The sequence below is a fragment of the Astatotilapia calliptera genome, chromosome 23 (assembly GCF_900246225.1).
Source record: "Astatotilapia calliptera chromosome 23, fAstCal1.2, whole genome shotgun sequence".
Lineage (NCBI taxonomy): Eukaryota > Metazoa > Chordata > Actinopteri > Cichliformes > Cichlidae > Astatotilapia > Astatotilapia calliptera.
The window spans coordinates 3,566,145-3,584,493 of NC_039323.1; the positions used below are offsets into that span (position 1 = coordinate 3,566,145).

General features: G+C 41.6%; 1 protein-coding gene across 2 annotated transcripts; it reads left to right on the forward strand.

Annotated features, from left to right (window-relative positions):
* Positions 1 to 2,963: 2,963 nt before the first annotated feature.
* Positions 2,964 to 17,330, forward strand: LOC113016248 (guanine nucleotide-binding protein subunit alpha-11-like). Of its 2 annotated transcripts, none has more exons than XM_026158941.1 (8): positions 2,964 to 3,249; positions 3,548 to 3,720; positions 7,427 to 7,611; positions 7,965 to 8,119; positions 11,047 to 11,175; positions 12,653 to 12,782; positions 14,060 to 14,213; positions 16,176 to 17,330. In XM_026158941.1, exons 2-8 carry the CDS (start codon positions 3,570 to 3,572, stop codon positions 16,379 to 16,381), a joined length of 1,110 nt encoding a protein of 369 aa, XP_026014726.1. In that variant the 5' UTR covers positions 2,964 to 3,249; positions 3,548 to 3,569; the 3' UTR covers positions 16,382 to 17,330. The 2 variants fall into 2 exon arrangements, with proteins under 2 accessions (XP_026014726.1, XP_026014727.1); XM_026158942.1 differs by having other exon boundaries at positions 3,559 to 3,720.
* Positions 17,331 to 18,349: the final 1,019 nt, after the last annotated feature.

Consider the following 18,349-nt stretch of genomic DNA (forward strand, 5'->3'; position numbering starts at 1 on the left):
TTTTTTCTCTCCCTAAATTCTCACTAAACACATCTTTGTTGGCAAAGATTTTAGAGAATTATATAAAGGAAGGGGAATGAAAAGGGGGGGGAAAGCCTACAAAAGGCGTTCTTCAAAACACAATATTTGCTCCATCATCTTAATAAACACACAAATGTCAAGAAGAAGAGCTACAACACAGTCGCACAATACACACAAAAGATGACAAGTATGGCAGGGCTTTGTTTACAGAGTAACACCTCTGTAGAAGTCCAGCCTATTAGAAGCAAATAAAATGCATTACATATATTAAAGCTTTAATTACTTGCTGTAATTGAAAACACACGCACACACATATACACTAAAGACCCAATATTCGCCTCACCTCGTTGCCATGGCAACGTGGGGCTCAGGTGATCTCAATATATGAAACCGTGAAAGCTGGACAAACCGGTTCTGCCAGGTGAGACAAAAGTTGGACATCCAAACAGCAGCCAAGAAGAGGAGTGACAAACCTGCTGCCCTCTTCATCTTTACTCTGAAAAACCTTTGCACGGTGAAAAATCACTGAATCACTGAGCCTTACACGGATTCCTGACGGTTGGAGTACTTTGGGTGTGTGCTTTTGTATTGTACTAGACCTGTAACCATTTTATTACATGTCATAATTTAGATGTTAAATTTTCACAATAATATTCTCGTTTTTTCATAACCTGATAAAAAGAAAATGCTTGGATTTGGTTGTTTTAATGAATGAATTTAATGAAAAGTTCTCTAAATCATTTTGAAATGTAGAAGTGTAAAACAAGCTTTTTTTTTTTTTAAATATAACATCTGGTTATTAAAAATAAATGAGTAAAAAGTAAAAGTCTGTGAGTCAGTGATTGCCCCCAGCTCAGGTGAAACATGAAGCCGTGGAGCCTCTGCGGTAGCTGAAACTTTATCCGCGGACTCTTTGAAAACAGTCAAAACAGACATGAAAAAGAAGAGCTAACTTCCGGTTATGTATTTTCATAATAATAGCGTCTGCACAACAAGCTCAAAGGTTCTCCTGCAGTTTTAAATAAAAATGTCGAATAAAAAATTTAAAAAAAAGAATTTTATTGTTTATAACTGTTAGCCCATTCCTCATCCTGCTTTTCTAAAGTTCTATTTCAGTTTATATATTCAAAAGGGGCAATGCAGTTTAGCATAGTTCCTATATGGAGCATGATAAGGATGTGCTGCCAGAGTTTATAGCCATTGCTTATTTCAAACCCTTGTCCCTTGCTGGGCTTTTAAATCCACATTGCATAGAGAAGATTTACAACTTTCAATTACATGAAACCATACTACACTGTAAAAATAAAATTATAATAAATACACATAAAAGAAATAGAGTAAATAGAGTAAAAATAAAAGAGTAAGAATATCAGTGTGTGGGGTATTTTTCACGCAAAGCATTTTTATGCCTGCATTAAAAGAACATTAAATCAACCTCAGCTGGTGTTATTAAACGATAGGCAAACATTTTTACATTGCACTTCTTTGTTATCACATGCATTGGTTTTTGGAAGCATTTGTCATACTGTGTACTCTGTCACAGGTGTAAATGTCATGCATGATCCAAACTGTGAGGCTCGTGACAAAGTTGTTTACTCTAGAACAATATACCCAAGGAGTGGTCAGTATCAGCAATGAATCAGGTGAAGCAGAGCACAGAATAAGTTTGGCTGTTTTGCCATGTGTGGAGTCAGCATCCCAAGCTCACAATTTCATGGTCATCAGTGTTGTCACCACAACCACAGGTGTTGTGGACAGATGTTTAACATGGGTCCTGATCTTGGAACTGAACGTGAATTATGAACGTGATTTTTGGGATTGCAGCTGGAATGCTGAGCAGCATCCCTAAATCTTAGGTCACTCTGCTCCTCTGGAAAACAACGGCTTGCTCCATGAAGGAGAAGAGAAGGAGTTCAAGTACTTCATGGTACTTTTTATGAGTAACAAAGCGACCATGAAATCCACTGCAAAGTCACTCTACAATACCTTGGACATGATAAGAGAGCCAGGCAAAGGTAAAACTCTTGATATACCAGTCAGCCTACATTCCTGCATTTACCTGTGGTTGTGAAATTTGTCTAATGACCAGAAGTTTCCTTTGCAGGGTGGATGGATTTACTAATCAGGTGAGAAGTTTGGAAATCCAGTGAGGAGCTAAGAATACAAGAATACTTTTTTGTTTTTATTTTTTAACAATAGACACCAATCAATTATTAACTGCAGACATTACATATCATTAAATGCATTAAATGTAGAAAATGTTCAAAGCTGTATTATTATGTATAATGTTAGTGTTATTATTAGTATTAATGCATTAATGTGCAAACATCATTTTTACACTGTACCCAGTGACGATGCATATGTTGTATGCGAAATATCAAAATGTGATGCATCTCAGGAGACCATGGTGGTAATGGTGTTACAAACTCCCAAATATTTCACATATGTAGTTTTTACAGATCTTTCTTCAGTATTAATCACACATAATTGTAACAGCTACAAAACAAATGAATAACACTGGAATCAGTTCAATTCAATTTTATGTATATAGCGCCAAATCACAACAACAGTCTACTTGGGTGACTTTACATTATAAGGTAAAGAACCCCCAACAATCAAATGACCTCCTATGAGAAAGCACTCAACGACAGTCGGAAGGAAAAACTTACTTCTAACAGGAAGAGACCTTTGGCAGACAGACAAAAGAGTCAGACGTTAGCAATAACTAATTATTAAATGCAGAGTAGTGTACTGGTAAAATGAGTGGAAAAAAAAGATGAGTGAAGAAGAAATCACATGCATGAAGCAGGAAAATATAAAAAAAATTCGGGTTTCAATTTAATCTTTCACGTTTGAATGCAACTTGTGACGACATGCTTTTATTTTGTACGTCCAAACCTCTATCTTCCGGCGCTTCTGCCGTCGTTTGCCGCTGTCTTGTGGCGGCGTCGTTCGGGCAGCATTCCAGTCGCGGTGTTTGGAGCGGCTCGGGGAGGCGGCACATTCCTGCGTAGGCGCGGTGGACTTTCCCGAACTGGACGTTGTTCCGTGTGGGCTGGAAAAAAAGGCGTTTAAAATCAGTGGGAGCTAATGAAGCTGCTGGTGGGCCACGGCAGCTGTTAGCCGCTGTCAGCAGGTGCAGAGCTGAGGGAGGGGAAAAATGGCCCGGGAAAAGAAATCTGAACCTGTACCTGCTCGTCTTCAGGGAGTGTGACAGACTGATTGGAGGTGAGAGATTAATTTTGTTTCTCTTGTAAAAGACGAGAAGGAAAAGTTCTTAGTGACAAAGGTGCTGTAGTGTTTACTCACCGAACTGACCGGCGAGTTTCATAAAGGTGGTTAAATGAAGCGTACATAAAAGTATGAAACACCCTTTAAAGTTAACCTTCGGTCGGCATACTTGCAAATGAAGACCACTGGCGTGTCACTGAGCAAGTAAAAACCACTGAAGAGCAAACAGACATCAAGCTGCCTAACAGTGAGTTTATTATTGCGGGTGCTTGGCTACTTAATAATGCATTAACAGTTTGATTTCAGTGTTTTTGGCCATGGCCGGCTGCGGGCGGTGGTGCTACAGCACCTGCGTGTGCTGTCTGTCCGAGGAGGAGAAGAACACCATTGCTGTGGACAAAGAGATCAAGAGGATCCTGAAGCAACAGAAGAAGAAGGAGAGGAGGGAGATTAAAATCCTTTTGCTGGGTCAGTAGAGCACCACACACCTGTTGGTTCATGCAACAAAATAAAAACCCCCACAAAAAACAGGCTAAACAGACATTAAACTGCATTTAAAATTTGACAAGATACTCTAAGGTACACCCTGCATACAAATCAAGACTGTTTGGTGGCCTCTGCACATGAGTGTATAAGCTATGTAAGGCATGTGTCACCATGTGAGTATGTGAAGAATGAACGATGAAAGTAGGGATTGGTTATGCCACCTGAAAACCACCTGTGGCACACGGCCCAGAAACATACAAGCCCAGCTTTGTTTGGGTTTTCTTACAGTTAGTCTGACAAGTTTCGGATTATCTGATTTTAAGATAATTTCACCTTCCTGGCAGAGATACCCTGGGCTGGTGTCATAGGTGAAATATTTACATGATAAATAGTCTAGCTGACAGAAACTCAACTGACAAGTTGATTTTTCAATCGTTTGAATTTGAATATCTCTATGTGCTGACTTTATTTTGTCTTGTTTCTGCAGCTTCTCTGCTGTTTGTTAGACAAAACCAAGTCATTTGAATATATACACTTTTCTTTTTAGTGCTTGTGTCAAACAGCAACCACTATAACACAAAGACCAGAAAGGTTGACACCCTTGTAATTATCAATGCATGATCCTCTTTTCAGATCCATACTTTCATGCTTGTACTTTAATAGAGTCTTAGTCATGGTTCATAATTAACCTAATCTGTAGAGCAGATTGAAGACAGAGCTCACAGGAATTACTTTACATACAATGTCCTCATTATTTGAATCTTTGGTCATATTTAATATAAACGCCCACGATTTTCTAATCAGAAAAATCATTTAAAAGGTCAGCGTTGGGCTTAGGTAGGGTTAGGGTTAGCAAAGCAGTAAAAAGCAGCTGAGGTTGTGGGAATTAGTCCATTGATTTGTATCATCGTGATTTCATATTTTGAATGGGTAGGAACAGACGGCGCCACCCTCACATCTAGATACGCGGGCTTGACAGGTGTAAACAAATTCGAAGAAGTCACTGGGCCGCTGCCAGGTCTCCGTTAAACAGAAAATCAAGTTTATGATGAATCAAAAGATCATAAACAAGAGATCCCTCGCCGGAGAATGCTTGGACGTTCATTTCTCGTAATATACATATACGATTGAAACATGAGGTAGAACATCATAGGTCCACTTTATTGACATATATTGAATAAGTGGGCAGTGCAGTGTTGCAGGAGTTAGCGCTGTCGCTCCATGCTGGGGCCTTTCTGTGTCAAGTTTGCATGTTCTCCTTGTATCTTTGTGGGTTCTCTCTCGGTACTCCCGGGTCCCTCGTGGAGTTCAGAGACATGTGTTTGGTTAACTGGCTGTAGGTCTGCGTCTTTTTTGCATCAGAACCAAAAGAATAACACAAAACCAAATCCAATTTTTCTAAAAATGTCTAATACTGTATTAGTTAATCAACTATCTGTCTCTGCAGCTATGCGTGAACCACAGTATCTTTTATGATAGCTATGCTGCTGCTTTGTGGCACTGTGAAAGAGCAGCAGATACCCAGTAAATAACACACAGTAAATGAGCGTGTCGTTTTTTGGGATGTTTTCAGCAGACTAAGACGATAATGAGACGTGATACACGGGGGCCAGTTTTTCTTACGTCTTGTACAAAAATTTCTGTTTTGCAAAAACTGGACTGTCAGGAAAACATCTTCAGCACGTCTCACACAAACGCTGCTTTATGATTTTCCTTCAAAAGTCGTCTTGATTCCCAGAATAAAAAGTTTCAAGAGTTTCGTTTCCTCTAGCTGACAACTGAATAAAACAAATACATCCAAAGACCACTCACTCTTTCGTCTGAGTGGTTAAGTTAGGATTTCAGGAGCGTTTACTGAAGTCTGTTCAGTCCTCTGCACTCCTTGTCTGAGTGCAGGATGCAGACTTAAAAGATTTAGGCCATAAAAAAGTATAAATGCAATCACAGAGGCAACACAGGAACCATAACAGATACCTGAAAATTAGACAGAGGAAAAGACAGAACTATTTATACACAGAGGGTTGATTACACAGGAAACAGGTGGGAAACAAGGCACAGGTTAGCGCGCTTAGCACAGGTGAGAACAACAAGATATGAGGGGAGGAACAGAAATAAAACTATTAAAAATCAACGCATTCAGCACTAGAATAAAATAAGAACTGAGACTGAAATAATAAAGAAATGAAAAATAGGAATGAAGAACTCAACCAACAGTAATACAAAACACACAGAGCACTAAAACATCAGCGAAAGCAAACAGAACCCTAAAATAATAAACACGACTTAAAACCCTGGGACTGTAACCGTGTGAGAAGCAGCGTAAATCCAGGGCGCTCGTTATGAAATACAGTCACCACACAGAATGATGTGGATACAAAACAATAAAACAAGAGGGGCATAAAATGTTAACAATAAACCGAGGTGTAACAGAACATAAATCAACTTTTCCCCCTCTCGTTCGGTGTATCTTTAACAGAGTATCTTTGCTTCTAGTCTGCAGAGAAGGTACCTGCAAGCTGTATATCAGGCCTTTTGTGTTTTGAATTGAGTGCTCGTTTTTCAGCTTCCTGTGGAATAAAGTCTCCTCATCACGCTACTTTATAGTTTATATTCACAAAAAAGCTTAAGGTTAACACTTTGATCTCCCTGAGGCTACAGGAGGAACTTACCATAGCCTTGGATGCAAAAGAGAATGATTACGTGTTGTTTTAAAGCTGCTTTTCTGACCACATCTACACCCACATCTATGAGAATATTTTTTTAAACTAGGAGCTTCTGCTTTTGTTTTAAGAGACCATCCCATCCACATGAAACATCCACGCTTTTCAGTGACCCTAAAAAGTTGATTCTGTTCATGTGGACGTAGCTTCTTGAGATTTCTTTACCTGGATGATTGAGCATATGCATCAAGACTTCTTTTCAGTGACCTAAAACATGGTTGTGGACAAAAGGCCAAAAACCGATATAAAAAACTGTTTTCCAAAATACCTGTGTGTGTGTGGGAAGGGCTTAAGGATAGTAGAATATGATGCAAACACCAGCATACCTTTTAAAGATGTTGTGTTAAATGTTTAGTAAGCACAGATATTGCAAAAACACTATGAGAGCCTGCAAAAATATACACATGCAACAGTGATAAAAAACAAAGAAAAAACTTTGTAACTGTAAAAGTGAGACTGACGTTGTGTAAGAGTAGTGCATGTTCCATTAATAAATAACATGTACACTCTAAATCTAAGAACAACATTTGCGTGGAGGTGCAATACAGAAGTATTTGTAGAATCTTATGCCTGACAGGTGTGTTCACCTGTCACAGAACGAGGAGTTATTATGTGGTTTTATATCAGTCTGAGGGAGAAGAGCTCTGCAGCCTTTTTTGTCTGAAAGGTGCTGAAGTATTCTTGGAAATGAACGGGAGTTGTGTTCATGTATGAATGTATGAATTACATTAACTCAGGTAGCACCATGGTCCCATCCTCTTAAATATACTGCTCACAGATAAGTGCTTTAACCTTCTCTCACAATTACAGCGTCTCCATTTTTTTCCATGGGAATGCAGTGCATATCTGGCCATTTTTAAAGCACCGTTATTTTCAGTTAACTCGATCTCATCTTTGCTCTGAGGAAACCTGAATGAAGGATTTCTGCTTTAAATGTAAATTATTAGCTGTTCTGTTTGCTGCCTCAGGGACTGGGGAGAGTGGAAAAACCACCTTCATCCGACAGATGAGGATCATTCACGGACGAGGCTACTCAGAGGAGGAGAGGAAGGCTTTCGCCAAATGCATCTACCAGAATATCTTAACTGCCATGACTGCAATGACAGGAGCGATGGCCACGCTCAGAATTCCCTACTCCAACCCACAGAACGAGGTAGATGCAGCATAAACACACACGGACACACCCAGTTACACATCAACGCTTATTCATAAACACGGGCGCCAGCGCAGGTGTGCAGGCGTCTGACCAGAAGTGCACTCCCAGGATTTGTGGGATTACGCCCACATTGAAGAAGAAGCATGAAACACGCTGACACCAATATACGTGCATAGCGTTCTGCAGCCTATAAATAGCTGGTGGTTTTACTATAAACATGCACAAATCCTTGGTGCAAAGCATCTGTTGAAGGATTAATTACACAGGATGTTAAAAAGCTTTGTATTCAGTGTTTTTTAAGCATTCATCATGAAATCTCCTCACACTGAGAATCTTGTGCTGTCCTCCAGATTTACGCCAAGAGGCTGGAGGATGTAAGCATAGTACAGGTCACCCAACTGGAACGGGGCCATGTTGACGCAATCCGCCGCCTCTGGGCAGACTCGGGAATACGTGCCTGTTACAGCCGCCGCTGCGAGTACCAACTCCTGGACTCTACAGAGTAGTGAGTAGCTGTGCTTTGCTAGAAGTCAAAGCTGCACCACACCCTCTGTGAGGGCTGGGACGCAGTATCACATGATGAAATGCTGTCACAACAAAGCACCAACAACAATATCAGGATATGGGAAATGATGATAGACGGCAAGTTTGGAAGAAAGTGCACGTCGATATCTGTGGGGAAAAGGGGATAACCATATATAGACAAAACGTAGTGGCCGCCACCTCCTCTTAATCTTTGAATTCAGGTGCTTTTAGCCTCATTGCCACAAGGGCATAAAATCAGGCACCTACGGTAGGCTTGAAGTCAGCCTTTATAAACATTTGTGAAGGAACTGGTCGTTCTTAAGAGCTTACCGAATCCAAGCGTGGTGTTTTAATCCGGTCGTTAAGTGATGACGTGACCAATCCTACTTCCGGGCCTAAAGTAGTCTGCGTTTAATATGGCTTTTGTGTTGTTAACATGTTTAATGTTTTGTATTTTCTTCTATTTGATCTCAAAAAGCTCCTAAAACAGTCAGTGATCACCGCTGACCTCCCTCGGCTTTTATTACCACTAATCGTTTATTTAAGCTCAGTTTTTAAAACCTTAGGATGTAACTACAGCCCAGCCCATGCAGCAGTATATGAATGACTAACCTCGTATTGTGGATGGATTATCTCAGTTGTTCTCCTGGCTGAAGTTTGGTCCTTTTACAGCATCCTGCCATGCGATTACATTTGTTCCTGACCACCGAGAACACTCACGTTAACTTTTATCGCGTGGAAAAAAAGTTAGCTTGTTTATATTATGCTAACATAGCTGTGTCGCTAGCGGTCACGTAGCACATCATTATATACCAGCTAGCCCAACTTCAGTAACCCTACAAACGTCACTGCTGTTTAGTTTTCTGTCTTCATTTATGTTGGAAGTGATAACAGAGCTGTACGTTTAAATTTGTTTCCAAAACCCGCAGTCAGGACATGCTATATTGTATTTAGATAGAAGCTAGCGAGCTAACTCCCTGCTAACTTCTAACTCCGTTAAATGTCATAAATTCCGTTTTCATGGATGCCTGGATGTTAAACACAATTGTTACACCTGGTAGAGCAGAACGCTGATAATTTTATTAAAGATGAAAGACTTTAGACAGTTTTTCAACTCTCAGTAGTGCCACAGTGATCGTTTGATATATGGACCTGCAGCGGAGTTTAGGCCCAGACGCGGCTAGTGACGTCAGACTGAACGACCGGATAGGATGCCACCACTGCAACAAGTCAGTCTGTGAAGTTTTTTCCCCTTGTGCATATTCCACGATCCACTGTAAGTGGCAGCGTGGAAGCATTTAGGAACCAGAGCAACTCAGCCATAAAGTCTCAAACCATGTAATGGACAAAAACTGTGTGCCTGGAGCTTCATAGCATGGTTTCAATGGCTGAGCAGGTCCTGTTGGTGTAATGTGTAGGTAGCCTGGTAATTTTGTAACTATTCAGATTTTGTTATCATCATTATTGATCGAGCTGCTAATTTTTTAACATCCCAGAGCCAAGAAAAACACTCAAATCACAAAGTAAATAATTCTAACTCCTTATTTTAGGCTGTTGTTTGGGGAAAAAAATCCAACTTAAAACAGAAATGGCTACAAAACCTTCAGTTCAAAATGAACAACCTTCATTTCTTTCAACAAGAGACACGGCATGGCATTCAGTCAGTGTGCCGTTGCTTATTATCAGTCTGAAAAAGTCTTAATAAATAAGTAATACATAAAGGTGTAACATCACAGCCATAAAACAGAGTCGGTGATGCTGATTCTGTTAAAGCTGTTACACAAATGATGCAACAAAAGATGAGCACAACAAACCCATCATCCGTTGTAGTCATACTAATAACAGCTGTCCTCTTCAGTGAATGTGCTACATTTAGACAGGAAGAGATTAAAGTGCTCCTTCTACGCTGTTTGGGGTTTCCATTTTTGCTGTTTTTTTAACATTGTCACGATATAATAACATCTTTGGTATTCATTTAAATACCAAAGATGTTATTTGAAGGTTTTTATGTTGGCTAAAACAATGAGTTGAGCAGTCTAAGGAGCTTGGAAAGAAAAGAAAAGCGTCTGGACTTCTTTAAGTTGCTTGAAGACGTTTCACCTCTCATCCGAGAACTGAAATAGCTTCTCGGATGAGAGGTGAAACGTCTTCAAGCAACTTAAAGGAGTCCAGACGCTTTTCTTTCCAAGCTCCTTAGACTATGATGACCTGGATGACTGAGAACCTTCACGGACAATGTCTCGAGCATTTTTGGATATTTTATCGACCAACTTTTTCCAGTTTGATAAGTTCTAGGAACCCTTCAGATTTATGCCCTAACTGTGTCATTTTTTCCATTTTCCACCTCTGCTTTACTCACTGAAATTGTACGTCGCGCTCACGGAGGAGTCTTCAGGTTTTATAGCTACATCACAAAAACCATTTTAAGCCACAGTGTAGAGCTAACCTCAGACAGGCTTTTTATTATCAATGGGGAAAGACACAGTAGGTGTGAGCCTTACGCTAAAAGTATCTCAAGTGTCACAGAACAAAGTGTGGGCTCAGCCTGCATGTTTTCTCTCTTTTATACTGCTGTTCTGGTCTGTGTTTACCCGGCAGTTCAGTCATCGCAGTGCGTGCTTGATAAGGGACAGGCAGTCAACATTAGCTAATGACAGCTTGTATCAACATGAGCCATAAAGCTGTGGTCTGTACACAGGTTGATGTGGACTTGCTCCATTCCCTTCTTGCATTTTTAATCAGTTTTTTTCTTTTCTGTCATCACCGGTTCACCTGTCATTGCCGGATGCAAAGTAAACAGAGGCAATATGTTTCAGTAGAAATATCCTCTAGTGTGAGAAACAGATTTTTTTTTTTTGCCGTTGTAATATTTTTTCTCTCTTCGGCCCCATCGCGTCTCTCTTTCAGCTACATGAATAATCTGGACCGCATCACCTCCCAGGACTACATCCCCACGGAACAGGACGTGCTGAGAGTTCGATTCCCCACCACGGGCATCCACGACTACTCCTTTACCGTCAATACCATCACACTAAGGTGACCAATCCTCGGATTTCTAACCTCTCACAGGGGCAAATCCAATACCTTCACTATTCACTGCACTGTAAAAAAAATACTATTGACTCTTGCAGAGGCTTTGTCTGCTCACGCCTGCTTGGACGCAATAGGATCGCATTTCTGATTGCCTCTGTGCAGACTTCATGTGGGTTTTATTTTGAAAATGTGTAGGCAGTCAGACTAAGCTTTGACAACAGATCCAAAGCTTATTTCTAAAGGACATTGTGTTCCAACATATTATCTTAAAATAATAACTCTTAAAAGCATTTAAAGTTGACCTAGTAAAAGCCTTTCTTCACTTTCTTTCACATGTATACTGTTACAGAGGGGGAGTGCTGATATTAAACATGGCCAAAGTTTCACTGTGCGTGTACAAGTAATCCCTATGAGCCAAAAGATCACACACTTTGTGTCAGGCAGTTATTTTTACTCTTGAATCTTTATGATGTCACAGAGGGAGGGCATCCTTGGCTTTCAGCACAGCAATCCCAACAAGCAGGTGACCAAAATAAGCTTTATTTAAAACTGTGAATCATGCAGAGCTCTTCTGCTAGACTCTAAGAATACAAATATGGAGCTGGAAATGAAAATAATGATGCACTTTAAACTAAAGAGAAAATACATCTGGATAAATTAATGGCAAAATAAAAAAGTGAATGAAAGGCAAGAAGGACATCTCCACTTCACATCGCAGCTTATTAGCACATTACTGATGTGAGGGCACCGTGTAAGCACTGAAATGGTGGGAAGGGCTTGTTTTTCGTGCATTTGTACATAAGCACATTGGCGTTCACGAAGGTTTTCTTAATTTGTAGTGCATCTTGGGTACAGCTGTAAGTGGTTTGGGAAATGCTCGGAGCAATGGAAGGGAACCTTGAGCTCAGTGACGAGGTGTGGCTGACCCCGTTGCTAGGTGTGACGTAGTTTTTCAAAAGGTGGACACAAAATGGCTAGTTATAAAAAGGCCTGATTAAATAAATTAGTATCCATTAAGACATGCTGTAATAATGAATACTATTTTATGCAGTGAACATCTTTGTTGAATAAATTGGATGCCATACTTCACCTCTCGCAGGGACCTGTTCCAATGTGGATACTTGTTATATTCATTTGCTTCATTTGCTAATTTTAGTACTTAATTGATTTAATATTAACAAAGGAATTAGCTCACATCAAGTACGCAGGGACACAGGAAAACCTGCACGTTAATGAATGCCTCTTGTGTGATTTGCTCGTGCAGGGTTCTGTCATAGTTTTTGCATTTTTCCTAGGTGTGCCAGATGCCTCACTGTCTCGATCACTATCATTGTTGGCATTACAGTGTTACTTTGTTGGGCAGGAGAAGTAAGCACATCCCTGCTCGATCTCGCGTTTGCCGCTTCAGCAGCTCACGGTCATTTGGCAATTTGTCGTTTGTTTGTTCTTTTACACGTTTCCTTCCTCTGATCCTTGATAGGATTGTGGACGTTGGCGGTCAGAAGTCGGAGCGGCGGAAGTGGATCCACTGCTTTGAAAACGTCACCTCCCTCATCTTCCTTGCGTCACTCAGCGAGTATGACCAAGTCCTGGAGGAGAAAGACACGACTGTAAGAACTCCTGTGACTCTCATTCAGTGTACAGCTGCAGAAAATGAACACAATCATAGGATCTGTGCAGATTTATCTACCGGATAGTTTACCAGCTATTCTAAGGTGCTTGGAATATTTATATGTAGGTGCTCAGCCATCCAGGTAACTGGACTTCTTTAGGTTTGCAAAGATGCTTCACCTCTCATCCCAGGTATTTAAGAGAGGAGTTCCAAGTATTTAGCCTTATGAGGGGTTGTCTTCTGAGGGTTGTTGACCCACGATTGATCATCTGCAACATCACATGAAAAAAAAAGGCGTGGGTTATTACCTTCAATGAGAATGTTGAAGGTTGAAAACACTCGTAGACTTTGCTCCAGCGCACCATGTGACCTATCGAGGTCACCTGAGTCGAGGTGTGATCGGGGGTTGAAGGTCCTGGAAAGGGTTATCGAGGCTGCGTTGTAGGTGGCTGACGGATGGTGTCGCAATGCCGTGTTTCGGTTACCTGAGTCAGAACTTGGGAGTTTGCAACACTCTGTTTTCACTTTAGCTCCTTATATGTTGTAACGTCGCTCTTCTCCTCGGCTGGCTGGTGACCCAACAAAAACACAAGCAACAGTGGCCCACAGACCGGTTGTACCACATGCTTTGTACACTGCCTCCATCCGACATCAGAGCTCACTGCAGGCAGACTTCTGCTCAGCCAAAAAAAACAAAAAAACGGCTTAAGGGTGAAAGCACAGAGAGACCTTGCCCCAACCCATCATGTGACCTATTGTGGTCCCCTGAGGCAAGGTCTGATCGGAGGTTGAAGGGATCTCAAGCCTGCACTGTAGGTGGCAGACACCACCTCAGTTTAAAGATGGCCGTTCACTCTGGACATAGATTGTGCAAAATACACAGCACATGTACATTTACACACAGCATACACTGGGTTGTTTAGCTTATGTTTGGGGGTTTTGTAATTTGTTAATAAAGAACAAAGTATATATATATGTACCAGAGTCATAAATGTGTCTCTCACTACAGTCATTCCATCGTTTCACCAGCAGGTCTCGCTCTTGTACAACAAAGCCTCTCTCTTATCTCCTCTCAGCCTCTGCAGCCCCCTATCGCCTTCTTCTTCCCTCCCATCCTGTCACTGATCCGTTTATCTCTCCCAGACACTTTCTGGTCTGCCATCGCATTTATTAACCTCCACTGTGGTCCATATGCTGCCCATAAACAACCTATTTCCTCTCTTTGAAGGACTGTTTTCTCCCTGCCTCTGTGATAATGCTCTGTGTCCTCCCCAGAACCGCATGCAAGAGAGTCTGGCTCTGTTCTACACCACCATTCACTCCCAGTGGTTCCTCAACACCTCCATCATCCTCTTCCTCAACAAGACTGACATCCTGACTGATAAAATGAAAACATCAGACCTGCAGAAATACTTCCCCGGTTTCACAGGTCAGCTGGTCTTCTGTTTGTTTGCATTTAGGGTGAGGGTGTGTTGTAGTTTTGCTAGCAACTATCGGACAACTGATCAAACAATTTGTAAAAAAAGAAAGAAAAAACCATATTCCAAGTATTTTAGTTGATTTGAAGGCTTTTTGTGAAGATTTGGTCAGACTGTAAGATGTCTGCGAGTGCCTGTGCTGAAGTTGCGGTGGATTTAATAATGGCGGGGAGCACTGAGAGCACCAAGGGTTTGATATTTGTGAATCAGTCCGACACTCAGCCTCAACGTGGAGGTTTCAGACATTCAAATAAGAAATCACAGCAGCATCGAATGCAGACTGAGCCAAGTCAGCAGCCAGATTTCACTGCCATCAACAATTACAATTGCAGCTCATTGTTTGCAAGCGTTTATTCCCATCACAGCGTGGACACAATCATGTCCGAGACACGAGGGCTGTGATGTTATTTTGCTTCAGCCAATTTGCTTTGAGCATGCAACAATTTCATCACGCCCTTCTACACCTGGCACAAAATGTGTCATTTCCAAAAACGTGTGTGCAAAGTGATTTCATTTTCTAATTCCAAGCTTGAAAGTCTCTCCCTCTGTCGCCCTCACCACGGCCACCAGACATTTTTTGCTCTTCTCTTCTTGCTTTTTTCTTTTCTTTCACTGCTCCTTCCCTTTCTACTTTCTTATCATCTTCTTTCTTTACTTACTTCATTCGTTCCTTCCTTCTTAGCATCTTTGCAGTCTTTCGCATTTCCTTGTTGCTTTCTTTATTCTGTTCCTTCTGTTCTTTCTTCCTTTCTCCCTCCTTTCTCACCATCTTTCTCCTCTTCCTCCCCCTTTCGGATATCTTTACCCTCTTCCTGTCTTCCTTTCTTTCTTCCTTGGCCTCTTCCTTTTTTTTCTCCCATCTTTACCCTCTTCATGCCCCCCTTCCTTATTGCTCACCATCTTTGCCCTCATCCTTGCTTCTTTCCTTCTATCTTTCCGTCCATTCTTCCTACTTCTTCCGTCTCTTCTTCCTTCCTTCCTTCCTTCCTTCTTTATGTCTTTCTTGTAGATGAGTCACTTCAGGTACTCTGTGCTTAATGACGAGGTTGCAGCCTTTAACTCTGCTGCTGTTAGAGGCAGTAGGGTGCCCCCCTCACCCCCACACACCTCCGCTCTCTCTCTGTAACCAACGGCAACCACAGACAGATACTGGCCTTCCTGCACCCCCACCTGAATACCCCCAGGTGTACAAGTGTGTGTGTGTGTGTGTAAGATTGAAATGAGTGACTGAAAGTGAAAATTTGCACATGTGTATGTGCGGTGCACACACTTTGTTTTACCACTAGCATTAGCGAGGTAAAATAATGACTCACACAGGGTCAAGCTCTTTGATGTCAATTTAACCTTAATGACAACTGTGAACAGCTCCTAGCACTGGCTGCTATTTGCCGCTAATGTGGCTGTGTTCCAGTGCAGGCACTGTGTGGTCCTTATTACTGCTACAGTGACTACTTCTGAAGGCTATACCTGTTAATAATCCCTGCAGTCTTCTACTGTTTTTAAAGCTGATTTGAACTTGCAGTGAAATGTTTAGAAATGGTATTATTATCATCAAGAAAGTATTCTAAATGATCGCCGTTTACGGTTTTTCAAATATATTATTTGCAGGGAGGTTTTTTCATCTGCTGATAGAATGAAGTCGAACATAGTGTTAGTTCAGGCAGACCTTGGAGTCAAGCTCTGCATGCCATTGTGATCGCTCTGCTGATATCCTTCTATGCAACTTTAGCCACCTCTAAATTCGAAATTGAAAATGTTTTGCCATGTTGAAAAATCTAATTTCCATCTCATGCTTAGTGACAAGTAAATCTAAAATTCTCTGATGTCTTTGTTCTTCTCCATCAGTCGGTTTATTCCACCCAAATTCATCTCTTTGTTGTCCACTTCCATCTTTCACCTCCACTTTTCAACAGGCAGGAAACATGACCCCGAAGACGCTATGAAGTTTATCCGCAAGATGTACGAGCAGCAGGCCGTCACCCACAACAACCGGGAGACGTGGAAGACTCTGTACCCCCACTTCACCTGTGCCACGGACACCAACAACATCCGCAGGGTCTTCAGCGACGTGAAGGACACCGTGCTGCTCAAGTCTCTAAGGGACTATGGGATCATCTGAACTTTTACCAGGCAATGAAAGCCAGGAGGAAAGATGGTTTGTGTCTCTTTGTGGACATTTTACTTGTATGAGTGAAAGCCAAAATGGGATTTCTCTTTTCCACATAAAATTCCTTCTAAATTGCAGAAGTCAGAACATCAGGCATAATATTTTTGTGCCCCTCGTCCTCCTCTCATTCTTCATTTTAATTAAGGCGCAAGTGGAGATTGAAAGCACTTTCCTTTCATCACCACGACTATCACAACTTTACTCTCATCCCCTTCTTCTGTTCAGGAAGTATTTGAAACACATGACGAGGAGCCAGTAAACTCTCTCGTTTCTCTCAGCTTGCAGCTTTTTTGCCCAATTTGATGTTTCTTTTTCTAAGATGAAGAGGCGTTCGGGTCATGCCGCGACTGAATTGATCCATAATTGAAGCGGGAGCAGAGATGCTATGAAGTGCTGTGCCGCCATTAACAGAGTAATGACTTTTACAAGTGGAGATGGGGCCACACACGAATGCAACACCACTGTCACACATTTTAAGGGCTTTATGTGTATCTTCCAGTCCCATTCAGGCACCGTAGAAGCCAATGCACACTCCAACGCAAACTGTAAACACAAAGCGTTACTGTTATGAGCTGTATGGGCAATATGAGTTACGAACTACTGCACTCTTTTTTTTATTAGATGCCCTGAATGTGGGCGATTGTTGTCACAGCGCTGTCCTTCATTGTTTCTGAAAAACATCCGCCGGCGTGCCAAAATCCCTATTGATTACAGTTATCTTTCACTGCCAGTATTTCTTTCATGTTATCTGTATTCAACACATCTGTTCAGCACAGTTGCCATCAAATCTGCAACTGCCACCTGTTGAGTCAGCCGTGACAGCAATATAGACGTACTTTTGACTTTAGTGGCCGTAAGTTGCTCTTAAATGGTAAATGGTCTGTATTTGTATAGCGCTTTACTTGGTCCTAAGGACCCCAAAGCGCTTTACACTATACACAATCATCCACCCATTCACACACTGGTGATGGCAAGCTACATGTAGCCACAGCCACCCTGGGGCGCACTGACAGAGGCGAGGCTGCCGGACACTGGCGCCACCGGGCCCTCTGACCAGCACCAGTAGGCAACGGGTGAAGTGTCTCGCCCAAGGACACAACGACCGAGACTGTCGGAGCCGGGGCTCGAACCAGCAACCTTCCGATTACAAGACGAACGCCCAACTCTTGAGCCACGATCGCCCCATCATTTAAATCATTAAATGATATAAATGTGGAAAGAAACTACAGACTATATGTTGGAGTGAATCTGGACTGAAGTAAAAATTGTATAAACTGTATAAACTCCAAAAACCAGATGAAGGAAAGTTTAAAAGTATTGAGGTTTGTTTAGATTCACTTTTTTCAGTTTTTTTTAACTTCTCATCTTCTCTTTTAACTAACAAACTTGCAGTTTTTTAGTCAAACACTAATTAAAGTGTTTTCTGTAAAGCAGTTTCGCGTTGGGAATCCATCTGTCAGAGACTCTAAATCCTGACCGGCTCCTATTGTGCTCTTATGATGCAAAAATAGCCAACTGTTTGCTTAATATTATGCCCAGAGCGTCCAAAAGAATCTGCTAAAGCTGGTTTAGGTACTTAAAGAGGACATCTTGGACTTTGTGATTCAAAAATGCTCCCTCACAAGCTTCGTCGTGCCACTGGCAACAAATTACCTCTACTTGCTGTCGAATTGTTCAGACAAGGCCACAGACATCCATCATTTCTGTGGTTTTTGTTCACTGGGCTTTTGGCAGATGAATGTATTTAAGGAGTTAACATTTTGCGCAAAGAACAGGATGCGAAATGCTATTGTTGTTTTAGCCTCCAGAGCTGCCAGCTGCTGGAAGCTAGCCAGCAAAACAGAGTGGGCTCACTGAGAGGAGGAGCGCTCCAGAGTAAAGACAAAGACCTGAAAAATAAATGTCACGTCCCATGTTAAT

Bases quoted from the DNA above. Each gene is read 5' to 3' on its own strand.
- LOC113016248 (XM_026158941.1), top strand. From the start codon at position 3,570: ATGGCCGGCTGCGGGCGGTGGTGCTACAGCACCTGCGTGTGCTGTCTG. The intron at 3,721-7,426 runs GTCAGTAGAGCA...TTGCTGCCTCAG, and splicing joins GATTAAAATCCTTTTGCTGG to GGACTGGGGAGAGTGGAAAA. The intron at 7,612-7,964 runs GTAGATGCAGCA...GCTGTCCTCCAG, and splicing joins ACTCCAACCCACAGAACGAG to ATTTACGCCAAGAGGCTGGA.